The sequence below is a fragment of the Nelumbo nucifera genome, chromosome 4 (assembly GCF_055504915.1).
Source record: "Nelumbo nucifera cultivar China Antique chromosome 4, China Antique-T2T, whole genome shotgun sequence".
Taxonomy (NCBI): Eukaryota; Viridiplantae; Streptophyta; class Magnoliopsida; order Proteales; family Nelumbonaceae; genus Nelumbo; species Nelumbo nucifera.
In genome coordinates, this window is record NC_142652.1 from 28,667,376 (window position 1) to 28,680,430 (window position 13,055).

Consider the following 13,055-nt stretch of genomic DNA (forward strand, 5'->3'; position numbering starts at 1 on the left):
GTTAATTCTCGAAGAAGGATACATCAATGGAGACATAGTACTTGCGAGAGGTAGAATCATAGCAACGATACCCCTTTTGAGATAAAGGGTAACCAAGTAAAACACAAGGAATAGTCCGAGGATCAAGCTTACCTCGAGTAGGGGACAAGTTATGGACAAAGCAACGACACCCAAAAACACGCATCAGAATGGTGGACAACAGAGCTGTAGGAAACAGAAGCTAATGTGGGGCCTTATACTCTAGTAACCGAGATGGCGTACGGTTGATGATGTATGTAGCACACAAAACTACATCCATCCAAAAACTTTTTGGCACATTCATATGAATTAATAAGCCATGAGCTACTTCGAGAAGATGACGGTTCTTTCTTTTAGCAATACTGTTTTGTTGGGGTGTCCTAGCACAAGAGCTTCGTTGAAGTGACCCACTCGAAGCAAAAAACTCCATGAGATCACTATGGAAGTATTCCTTCGCATCATCTGACTGGAAGATATGGATTTCAGTTTGGAACTGAGTGAACACCATGCGTTGAAAGTCTTTCACAATTTTTGGCACTTCATCTCTAGATCGCATAGGGTAAACCCAAGTGTATCTAGAGTAATCATCAATCAAGGTAATGAAGTACTTATATCCAGCCTCAGTAGGTAGAGTAACAGGGCCCCAAACATCAGAATAAACAATATGAAATGGAAATTCAGATCTTTTATTTCTCGAAGGAAAAGAACTTCTACAATATTTACTCAATTGACATGTCTGACACTGTAACTGACTCGTTGACAAGGACTCAAACAAATTTGGGAACATAACTTTTAATGACTCAAAAGAAAGATGGCCAAGACGACTGTGCCATAAATAGGCTTGACTCTCACTGGACAAACTCATGGACTCTGTAGCCACAAGACCAGCTTTATTCTCCAACACGTAGAGACCATCCACCATGCTTCCTCTACCAATCGTCTTCCCTGAGGCCAAATCCTAAAACACACATGAAGACCGAAAGAAAGTGACTGAACAGTTCAAGGAGTGAGTTATACTATTGATGGACAGCAAATTTATAGGTAATTTCGGAACATGCAGTACATTAGAAAGGGTAAGGCCGAGTGGGAGAGGTATGGTACCTTGGCCAGCTATGGTAGAGAAAGAACCATCAGCTAGTCTCACCTTATCTCTCCCAGAGAAAAGGTTATATGTTTGAAATAAATTTGACTTACCGGTCATGTGGTTTGAGGCTCCGGAGTCAATAACCCAAGGAGAATCAGTGGTATGAGATGACACATGGAAGGCAGTGGCAGCGTTACCTGATGTAGACGCGAAAAAGGTAGAGGGAGTACGACCAGAATCCATCTGGCGGAGAGTCCTACCATACAATTCCAAATGGTCACGAAAGGAGTTGATAATTTCTTCCTTAGGGTCAGAACTGGGATGCCTCTCCTGAGTTACCAATGGACTAGTCTCTAGAGATGCCATATGAGCTGAGTTATACTTTTTCTGATTCTGCTGACTTGGTTTCTTGCCCTGATCAGGTGTTGACTTCTTACCCAAATCCTGTGCCCATTTAGGTTTTCCATGGAGATCCCAACATGTATCTCTAGTGTACCTTGTCTTCTAGCAGTGAGTGCACCAAAGTTTACTCTTATCATCTGTTCTCTACTAAGAGTCACCTTTCTTAAAAGCACCTCCGACATTTGTATCTGAATTTTCTCGGACAGCTAGGGCAACTAACTCCCCCTCTACACAATTCATCACACTTCTTCTACTCTCTTCTGACTGCACTAAGGCATACACCTCCTGAACTGATGGCAAGTCTTTACTACCCAAGATCTGCACCTTGATGGACTCATATGAAGGATTCAGCCCTAGGAGGAAGGCAAAGACCCGTTGCTGAGATACAAGTGACTTATACGCCTTTGCATCTTCATCACACTTCCAATTCACATTCTGGTAGTGATCAAGTTCTTTTCATATCGATGTCAAATCAGAATAGTACATCGAGAGACTCCTCTCCCCCTGCTTGCAAGTAGAGGATTCAACTTCAGTTGGTATATCTTGGCATAGTGTCTCTGCTCTGAATATGTGGACTTTGCTTGTTCCCATATCACACAAGCAGTTTCAGCCCACATAAAAGTGTTCCTTACCTGTGGCAGCATGGAAACCAAGAGCCATGACATCACCATACTATTCTCTTGGTTCCACCTATCATATTCAGCACTTCCGTTCTTCGGTTCCTTCACTCTCCCATTGATGTATCCTATTTTCCCCCTAGCAGTGATGTAGAGTTTTATTCCCCTAGACCACTCAAGGTAGTTCAGACCATCAAAGGGAATAACAGCCATGGGGAAATTCATATCCATTCCCCCACTCACTCCATTGTGGCTCCCTAAAATCTCTGAAGTAGCAGAATTCTCAGACGACATTGTAAACACAAAGTTTTTTTTATCTAAACTCTCAACTTAGGATCCCTCCTTATATCGACAAAAGCTCCACACACAACAATTCAGTTCTGGGCTTAATCTGAGCACGAAAAAACAGCACCAATTTCCAAAGAAGAACTATGATGAGACTGATTTTCAGATCTGCATGAAGAACAGTCCCAGCCTACTGGTTTTCTAGTAAGTTCCACCACAGCATTAATCAATAAGAGAGATCCTAACACACATGAAATCAGACTAACGAGCAGAGAAAACAGGTCATTTGTGACCTACAGTCACCTTTTCACAGGTACAAGATCACACAATCCAACAAATAAAAGAGGTATAACCCTCACAAAAGTCTGCCGACATTCAGTGGTTTGGATTCATTTGTTCTCCACTTGGTACACGACCAAGGAAAGAAATAAAAGAAGAAAGAAAACTTTAGGGTTGTACCAGTTGCAGATCAGATTTGATCAGCCCAGATTCAATCCTCTATTCCGCCCAGATTCAGCAACTTGAAGAGAAAACTTGGTCGCCCAGATTCAACAGCCTTGCTCTGATACCATCTTGGCAATAAATCCGATTGAAATATGAGGAAGTAGAGAAGAGAAGGGAAGAAGAGAGAAGAGAAGAAGAAAGAAAGGAAGAAGAAAAGGTTTGGAGCAATGGAACAGTACTGGCGACACCAGCTTCTATTATATTATATAGGGCAGCAGAAATAAGAAGGGAAAAGACTTTTGTGCCCCTGCTGTGAGTACAATAACAGAAAATAAAAAAGGCTTTAACTAGCCAAACAGACCCTAACACAAATAACTAAATTATTTCAACAGTCCAAGGCTGTATAGGTCGGCTGATCATCAGGTTTCGATGGCCTGCTATGTAATCATAAGTGAGCAGGTGGTTTGGAGTCCTAGGTTCAGAAGACCCCTGCTTGATCAAGAGGTGGAGGAATGCATCCTTTTGCTAGGCAAGCTAAAACAAACCAGAATCTCTACAACCAATGAAGATGATTTTTGGTGCATAGTTGTCAAGTCGACGCCTAGGCGGGCGCCTAGGCGACAAGGCGCCCTTTGAAGCTCGCCTCGCCTAATCGCCAAGCAGTTTTCTACTTCCTACTATAAAATACTTTTTTATTCATTCTTTTTTGAGATTATAATTATAAAATAGACATTATTAAACTAAAATAATCATTTTGTGTTTTTATATACTAATTTCTTTTTATTATTTTCTTATTTATTAGGTTTTAATCAACACAAACATTGCTAAATGCTGTATTGAACCCTCAAAGACTTAAAAACCTGAACCAATAAGGAAGAACTTAAAATTTTATCTAATCAGCACATTTTCCTCTTCGATATATTCTTCTTCTTCTTCTTCTTCTTCTTCTTCTTCTTCTTCTTCTTCTTCTACCAATACTTTTTATTTTCTTCTTTTCCTATAACAAAAATAAGGGTTCAGCCCCTATATTTTTGAATTTTATTTTCCTTATTCCTTTTCTTATCATGAATATGTTGATTTTCTATACTTTAATATGAAATTTATACTTTCTTATGAAAATCATGAATAATTATTAAAGAAATATGGTTATGGTACCTAGGGAACTACCCTAGGATCTATATTTTTAACATAAAAAGAAACCATCGCCTAGGTGACACCCCTTGTCGCCTAGCCTCGCCTTGGCGCCTTGAAAACTATGTTGTGGTGGAAGGAGTACATAAATGGAAAGTTCACGGTGAAGTCCTTCTACATGGCTCTCAGTAAGGAAGATGTGATCAGTGATCAAATAAGTGGAATTTGAGGAAATCTAGTACCCCCGAGAATTGAAACTTTTGCTTGGATGATTGGATTGGACAATGTTCTTCAGTATAGCTTGCTATGCCATTTGTGTAAGTCCGAAGAGGAAACTGCTTTTTACCTGTTCTACTCTTGCAATTTAGCAAACTTCATTTGGAGATTCTACTCCTTTCCATTTGGGATCCCCATTTTCCACCCATCCTCAACAGCAGAGATTTTCTCTGTTTGTTGAAAATTCAGAGGAAGCAAGAAAGTTAAAATCATTTGGATCTGCATCCCTTTTGCAGTGTGCTGATCTCTGTGGTGGGAAAGGAACAGAAGGCTCTTTGAAGCAAAAGAAAGAAGTATTGAAGTGATTGTGGCTCAAACCTATCACAAGTTGGGTTCTCTCCCTTCAAAAATTTGAACAAATTAGTACTTCAGACTTTGCAGAGAACTTTTGGGACATTCTTGATATTCAAGCTTGTAATGTGAATCACTTCAGTCCAGACTGATGTTCTGATGCATTGTTGTCTTGAGGTGTCATCTTGATACCTGATCAGATTGTACCTGTTTTAATTTCTAAAAAAGAATTTCTCTCATTACTCTTCAAAAAAAAAAGAAGACCACTCCATATGTTAGGAACTTTTCAAATTTGTCACTCCTACAATACCAATGCAGTTCCTTCTCCGCACTTCGGTAAAATATCTCGAAGAAGTAGAGCAAAGGGTTCTGGTTGAAAGAGGCAAACTGGCGGCAAGGAAAAGAGGGGGGAGCAGTCAAAAAGAAACAGAGAATTGCTGAGATTGACTTGGGGGCTAAATGATAAGGCGGGGAGTAGTGGGGGATCTTCAAGGAGCACTGCAATTAAAAGATCGAAGTCACAAATAGTGCTACTGCAAGAAATTAAATTGGAAGTGGCAGAGGCAGAAGTAGTGAGGAGTGTGTGGGGGAGGGCCAAGTAAGATGGAAGGCAAAAGCAGCTAGGGGTACTGCGGGGGGCTTATTGACTCTCTGGAATCCTCTGATTTGTAATCTGATTTCCTTTAAAGTTGGGCAATTTTCAATTTCAGTAGTTCTGGAATCTGTGGATGGGAAGCAATTCCAGATAATCAATGTCTATGGACCTTCAGTTGCTGGGTTGCACACAAATTTCTGGGCAGAATTGGCTGATATGAGAGGCTCTTTAGTGTGTCCGTGGGTAATAGGTGGTGATTCCAATGCTACTCTTTCTTCAGAGGAAAGGAATTCAAGAAATAGAAGATCCAGGGAGATGAGTTTGTTTGCTGAATTTATTAATAATTTTGAGCTGCTGAATCTTCCTTTAATAGGAGCTCAGTTTACCTGGGCAAATAATCAAGAAATTCCCTCACTAGTTAGGCTGGACGGATTTCTTGTTTCGTCAAATTGGGAGGAAATTTACCCGGATTTTAAACAGCTGGCCCTCCCTAGACCAGTTTCAGATCACACTCCAATTCAGCTTATTTGTAGGAATAGGGAAAAGGTAAAGACTCCTTTCAAATTTGAGAACTCTTGGTTTGAATAAGTTGGTTTTTTATCTTTGCTAGAATCAGTGTGGAATGATTTCTGGGTGGAGGGTACTAGCTCATTTGTCCTTGCGAAGAAGTTGGGAGCAATTAAGGATAAGGTCAAGAACCGGAAGGCAGAACAAGGTGCAGATTTTGAAGCGGAGAAAAATAACTACTTGAAAATAATTTCAGAAATTGATAAGGAAGAAGAGGGAGGTCTAATTTCGGAAGAATTGAGATTGAGGAGAATTCAGGCCAAAACTAAATTTGATAAGGTGATGGTGAAAGAAGAGATTAAATGGAGACAGAGAGCTAAGATAACCTGGCTAAGGCTAGGTGATAGAAATTCCCATTTCTTTCACAAAATGGCCAATGCCCGTATGAGAGTGTCTTCAATTAGAAAGCTGGAATGGGAGGATAAAGTAGGGGATTCAGTAGTTGAAATCAAGTCAGTAGCTACAGCTTTCTACAAAAATCTATATAAAGAAAAATGGGACAAGAGACCTTTTCCTCTAGATTTACCCTTCAAGAAGCTGAGTTCAGAGCAGAAGATGTTCCTTGAGAGACCTTTTTCAGAAGAAGAAATCAAATCAGCAATCTGGAATCTAGAAGGGGACAAATCTCCTGGGCCGGATGGTTTGTCTAATTTGTTTTATATTAAATGTTGGGAATTTCATTAAGTCTGATCTGTTAAAGGTGTTTCAAGATTTTCACAGAAATGCTTCTTTACACAGAAGTCTTAATGCTACCTTCATCTCCTTAGTCCCTAAAGTGGAAGGGGCCACAAACATCAGGGACTTTAGGCCCATCAGCCTTCTAAATAGCTTCTACAAGATTCTCGGAAAGGTGTTAGAAGAGAGAATGAAGCAGGTGCTAAGCAGTGCTATTTCTAATAATCAGTTTGCTTTTGTGCCAGGGAGACAAATGCTGGATTCTGTCTTGATTGCAAATGAGCTTATTGACTCAACATTAAGGGAGGGTTCCCCAGAGCTGATTGTAAAGCTGGATATTGAAAAAGCATATGACCATGTTAACTGGAGGTGTCTGGATCAGGTTCTAGAGAAAATGAGCTTTGGTCAGAAATGGAGAAATTGGATAAAAGTTTGTGTTTCTTCTCCCAAATTCTCGGTGCTGATTAATGGGCAGTCAGTAGAGTTTTCTGATAGTACGAGGGATCTTAGACAGGGGGACCCACTATCTCCGCTGCTCTTTATCTGTATATCAGAAATCCTGACCCAATTCTCTTTAAAGGCGGCAGCAAATGGCTTGTGGGATGGTTTTGCAATTGCTCCGGAAGCGGAAAAAGTTAATCTATTGCAGTTTGCTGATGACACTCTCTGTTTCCTTGATGCCTCTTTTGACCAGGTGGATGTTCTACTTGGTATTCTTTGTTGGTTTGAAGTTGTTTCAGGCCTAAAAGTTAACCTTCATAAAAGTAAGATAACCCCGGTGGGCCTTGTTCCTAATATGGATTCTTTTGCTAGAGTGATGGCCTGCCAGGTGGAACTTGCCAGGTAAATACCTTGGCCTCCCACTAGGTGCCAAATGTTTTTCTTCTTCTTTATGGGATCTAGTAATTGAGAGAGTGGAGAAAAAATTGGCATTATGGAAGGCAAAATATTTGTCTATAGGAGGGAGAGTGGTCCTTATCAAGAGTACCCTTGCCAACCTCCCTACCTACTTCATGTCCATGTTTCCTATGCCATTCAAAATTGCAAAGAAGCTTGAGAAGATGCAGAGAGATTTTCTCTAGAGAGGGTGGGAAGAAGAGAAGAAGATGCACCTTGTGAATTGGGATCAAGTTTGTCTTCCTAAGGCAGAGGGTGGATTAGGTCTTAGAAGACTATAGGTGGTAAATTTGGCTTTATTAAGTAAATGGTGTTGGAGTTTTGCAACAGAAAGATCCTCTTGGTGGAGGATCTTAATTGCAACAGAATTTGGTGTGGATCGGGGTAATTGGGAATCTCAGGATCCATACACAACATGGGGTTGTTCGGTTTGGAAAGGGATTCTAAAATCTTTTCCTATGATGCATGAGGGAGTGAGACTTAAAGTGGGAAGTGGAAATAGGCTGAAATTCTGGAAAGATCCCTAGTGCATGGACAGACCTTTAGCTGAGGCGTTTCCCCTTCTGTTTCAATGTGCAGTTAATCAAGAAATTTCAGTGGCAGAGTCCTATGTGATTTCTAACAACTCAGTGATCTGGAATCCTCAATTCCGAAGAGATTTATTTGATTCGGAAATAGAAGGTGTGATGCAACTTCTGCAAATTTTACAGGAGCAAGCGATAGACATTGTAGGTGAAGACGAGTGGAGTTGGTCCTGGAGTAAGGATGGCTGCTTCTCAGTCAAATCCCTGACCTTGAAGCTTAGTAGTATGGGTAGTACTAAATTCCCCTACCAGCAAGTATGGAAGTCCTGTGCTCCCTCGAAGTCTGTATTCCTTGTTTGGACTATGGTGCTGAACAAATGTCTCTCAAGACTCAACCTGGACAGAAGGGGCATTCAGCTCCCTTCTCTGATGTGTGGGTTGTGTGCTTTGTTGCCCGAGTCCACCGACCATCTGTGCTTACATTGTCCTATCTCCTCAAAAGTCTGGTATCATTTCATTGGAGCAGCTGGTCTTAATTGGGTGATGCCAAAGTCAGTTAAAGATCTGATGCTTTGCTGGAATCTCCAAGGTTTGAAGAAAAAAGGGAGGTTAATTTGGAGAACTATTCCTGCGGCAGTGATGTGGGCAGTTTGGTCTGAAAGGAATAGAAGAATCTTCAGCAACAAAGCTAAGAGCATGGAGGAGATAGTACAGCAGCCGGTCAGCAAGCTGATTTCTTGGGTGGCTGTTACACCTGATTTTAAAGAACTATATGTTCCTGTATTAGTTAAGTCCACTTCGATCTGGGATCTGTAGCTTGTCCTAAAATCTGAGCAGCTACTTGTGGCTGGCTCTCTTGTTGTACTGAGTTATTTTCTGATTCAAGAAAATTATTACTTTACCTTTCAAAAAATATATATCACGAATGACTAATAGATAGGTGCAAAAAGTAATAAAAAGGAAGAAAATGAACAACCATACTACTGATGGTACAATTATAATGAAATGGGAACCTTGGACTTGTTGATTTATCAGAACACAACAAAAACAAGAAAAAAATGCCTTTTTACCACCGACCAGAAAAGTTAAATACTGATCACGAAAATGTCTTTATACCAAATGTTGTTTCAAATGCAATTTTAGAAGATAAAAATAAATCCTTAGTTTCAATATCAACTACTGAATAACTTCATGCTCATAGTAAGCATGCATAAGCTATTGTAGGAAGTTTTGTCCCATTTTCGCTCTTGTCCAAAACTATGATCACAAGAACCACAAGTCCAGAAGAGGTTGCAAGCAAATTCACATTGGCTCCCTACAGAGCACGCCCCACATGATTGGGATGTGCTGTGGAGCACATGTAGGTGTGCTATGTGGGGAGCCAATGTGAACTCATTGCAAGTATCATTAAAACAATATTAATCAGTACTAAAAAAATCATGTTACGTTCTATTTAAGAAAATTCATTTTACATAATGAATCACTAAATAGAAATTGACATGACAAAGGAGCAGTTTGATAACAGCTGAAGTGGCTGAGCTGAAATGACTTATTGCTTTGTTATTTAAGTAAGTTGCAAGCTCCTTTGGGCTGAAGCTCAAGTTGGATTAATTGCTATACCTCAAACATGTTATTATATAATTATTTTATCCACTGGTGGATAAAACAATAAATCATTCTGTTCAGACACTACAGCCACTACCAAATGACCCCTAAGACAGGTAAACAAAATGCACAAAAAGGTACACATCACTGTCCCTTAGATGGCAGCAAAAGGGAAATCATACCATTGACTTCTACAGAGCATTCATTTCTCTTTTGTAATTCTTCCTTAAGTTTCGAAATATCTTCTTGGGCTAAACGGAGTTCATATTCACTGACTGCCAATTTTTCTTCAATAGTTTCTTTCTCTTCCAGTAAACACTGAGGATCGGCAACTGTTTCCATGAAAAAAAAAATTATTTTGCTTATAAATCCAAGTCTGATGGACATAAGGGAAAAAAGCAGGAATAATACCCAATTAGTTGAACATTGAGGAGCTTATATATAAGAAAATGAGTAACTCTAAGCTGGTCCCTAGGACCATGATTAGGTGATCTAGATTTCACAATCTACAATCCTTTCAAAATCTAGCCACATGGTGGACAGATAGAGCTCCTCTTGGAGATATTTATTTTCCCATATGTATCAACAGTTTATAAAATATAGGTGCATGCAGTAAAAATGAGACATAAACCATTAGCCTATAGAATTAATGAGAGTCCACGATGTGTTGTATAGGTAACAGAAAAAAGTATATATAATGATGGATAAGTATGGATACATGTAGATGTTAATAATCATTCAGGAAAACAAATAAACAAGACAAAAGTGTTGTAAGTAGGAATTGAGTGACTTGCTAACAAGGCACTCTGCATTTTTCACTTGATACATTAAGATCATTTTCTTCTGTTATTCCACTTCCGTTCTATATTCATAGAACTTCTTTGGTCCATGGCTGATCAGAAAAAAGAAAGTTATTTTTTTCTCTCTCATGTAATGTTAAAGATAGTTTTGTAGTATCCTGAAGCAGAAAGATATCCTGCTGAGGTGACTCTTTTTTGATGAGTAAAACAAAGTGTTAGCAAGTACTTAAACAAATAAAAAAGAGCATAATTGGAACCTAAAATGCCAATATATGGATATAGATACCAAAATTGACAAAGCAAACGCAAATAAATTAATTTCCTCAAAATTTAGGACATTATGTCTGTTATCATTAATTCAGGACATTAATATGGTAAAATGATACCATACCATTGCTTCTCATTTTTAACATAAAGTATCTTGTCTATATAGCATTCCATTTTATGTGGCTAATCCCACAAAAGTAAGGAGATCATTGGTTCTCAAAAGATAGAACAATCAGAAACAACAAACTCATAATCTGAAAGTATCCACATAGTATATGTGCCATACGGGAAAACTAAGCAGTTCCAAAATGTCCAGCCATCGTTGGGCGTCCATCCTCTTCAACTATAATTCAAGTTTCAATTTATTAACCTTGTATTTCCTGCATATTAGATTTGACTGATCCAATCATCCCCTAGAGCAGTAGGCTAAACTGAAATATAACTGAAGCTATGACAATAAACGAAGACATTATAAATCTAATAAGGTTTCATAATCCTAATGTAACTGATTACTTCAATGTGGCACATTTATCAATTTTGAGCATATCTGCAGCTGAGCAAATAAAGAGAACTGTCATCACATTTCAATTTCAGACCATTATATCACCAAAACTAATGGACCAAATTTCCCCCAATTCCCACCCTAATCACAGCATAGTGCATGCTAATGTTGCGATTAGAATGCACTAAATCATGCATCCTTCTAGATACACAGACTAATTAATCATCATATAACACAGCCGATCAATGTGGAAAATTTAGTAAGATCTCATTCGACAGAGTTCAATTTTCAATAATCAACGAAAAAGAGCAAGAAAAAACAAAAAGTTGAGTTACTAAGTTTGAATAAAACAAACACCTAGAATTGAAATCTTAAAGAAATCGACAAACAGTCAAGCAATAAAACCTTTGAAAATGGCTTCAGAGACTATTGAAAACGAATTAGATTCGGATCAGCTTTAAGAGAAGGAAAAGTAAGATCGAAGAGGGAGAGGAAATTCTACCTCGGAGAGTGTTGAAGCGGGAGATCTGATCTGGCGGGAACTGAGAAGTATCAGAGAAGAACTCCTTAAGCCTGATAGCCTGGGCGTCCCGGCCGTCATCGAGGAGCTCGTGAAGCAGCTCAAATGCAGTGAGTAAGTAGTTCTCTTCGAGGAGAAAATTGACAACGCAGTTGCAGAGAGATGATTTATCGACGTCCATCGTTCAAAATTGTCCAGAGTCAGATCTGCGCATACTCGATTGATATAGCTCTTCTTCAACCACACGAAGCTTTATCAATGTGCGTGAAGGCGTGAACACAGAGAGAGACGGCAGAGAAATTGAGGAGAGGCTTCTTCTCGTTCTTGCTACTTTGTTAGCTGACTTTGATTAGCGACGGTGATAGACAAGAGGCATAAGAGAAAAGAAAATGATTTCTCGTAATGACACAAGGTGAGAGCGTAAAGCGGAAGAAAAATGAGAGTGTCACCCGTAGCCCGTAGGTAAGTCACCGTGATCCAACGTAGACACAGGATAGCCACGTGGCAGATCCAAACTGTCGGCGTGAAAGGTGAAGGATTATATAATCCCTCCTCTCAATTTAAAGAAGACTCAGGACTTGGATCTGGCCCAAACAGCTGACCTATTCAGATTTCAGAAGATTAGATTTAAAATGAACGGTCCTGATCTATCATGTGACCATAAATTTGGCCACGTCAGGTACAGGTTACCCACCAGCGGGTGACTGTCAGACTTACTCTGAGGTCAGAGGGGAAAAAGGGTAGTAATTCCTAGTTTCGTACTGCGCATGGTATCAATGCTAATAGCTGCCTCGTACCAATTGAATCATTACTTCAAATCAGGGCCATTGAAAAATCATTCATCAAGATCTTGAATGTAACATGGTTGGCACGTATAGGAGGTCCCACCAAATGGAGAGGGAAGAACATGAGCGGTGAGCCATTGTGGTTTACAACGTGGGAGATGAATGTAGAGTTGGGTCCCACTGTAACAAAAGTTCCAACTTTTTGACTTTTGAGATTGTTACCGTGGGTTGTGTGAATCAAGGAAACACGATAGGAGCACAAACACATGCAAGTTATCGATTAACGATAAATATAATTATTTGAATACTAATTAAGGAAAATTTATGATGTGGAAAGATATAATATGGAAAGAGTTTTGACCTATTGGGCTTTTTTTTCTTTTGATTAATAATTAAGCACATGCGTGTTCCACGTGAGAAATGTTTCATTATATTAATTACTTTAATTTTAGATATATATCATAGTTATGATATAAATTGAAAATTAACAAAAGAAATAATATAATTAAATAACTTAAATATTTATTATTTAATTGTGACATCATGGGCTTCTTTGAAAAGTTGGATCATATATTCACCATCTATATAAGAAAATAGTTTTACTTTTGAATTAGTTTTAAATTAAGGAAAATTATAGTCGAGTTGACTCTCTAGTTAAAATTATGTTACAAGTTGGTCCATAAACCAACAAAACTCTAACAACTAGCTCTACATTTCAAATTATAAAAACTATCGCCATGTCATTGGATACTTATGTGATTGTTGCCAAC

The 13,055-nt window shown here is 39.0% G+C and overlaps 1 protein-coding gene across 1 annotated transcript in view; it reads right to left on the bottom strand.

Annotated features, from left to right (window-relative positions):
• LOC104613297 (HEAT repeat-containing protein) overlaps positions 1 to 11,907 on the bottom strand; it is a 41,043-nt gene extending 29,136 nt beyond the window's left edge. Inside the window, 2 exon segments of the mRNA XM_088903299.1 lie at positions 9,594 to 9,743; positions 11,483 to 11,907. Coding sequence (XP_088759425.1) covers positions 9,594 to 9,743; positions 11,483 to 11,681 — 349 coding nt within the window. The 5' untranslated portion in view covers positions 11,682 to 11,907.
• Positions 11,908 to 13,055: the final 1,148 nt, after the last annotated feature.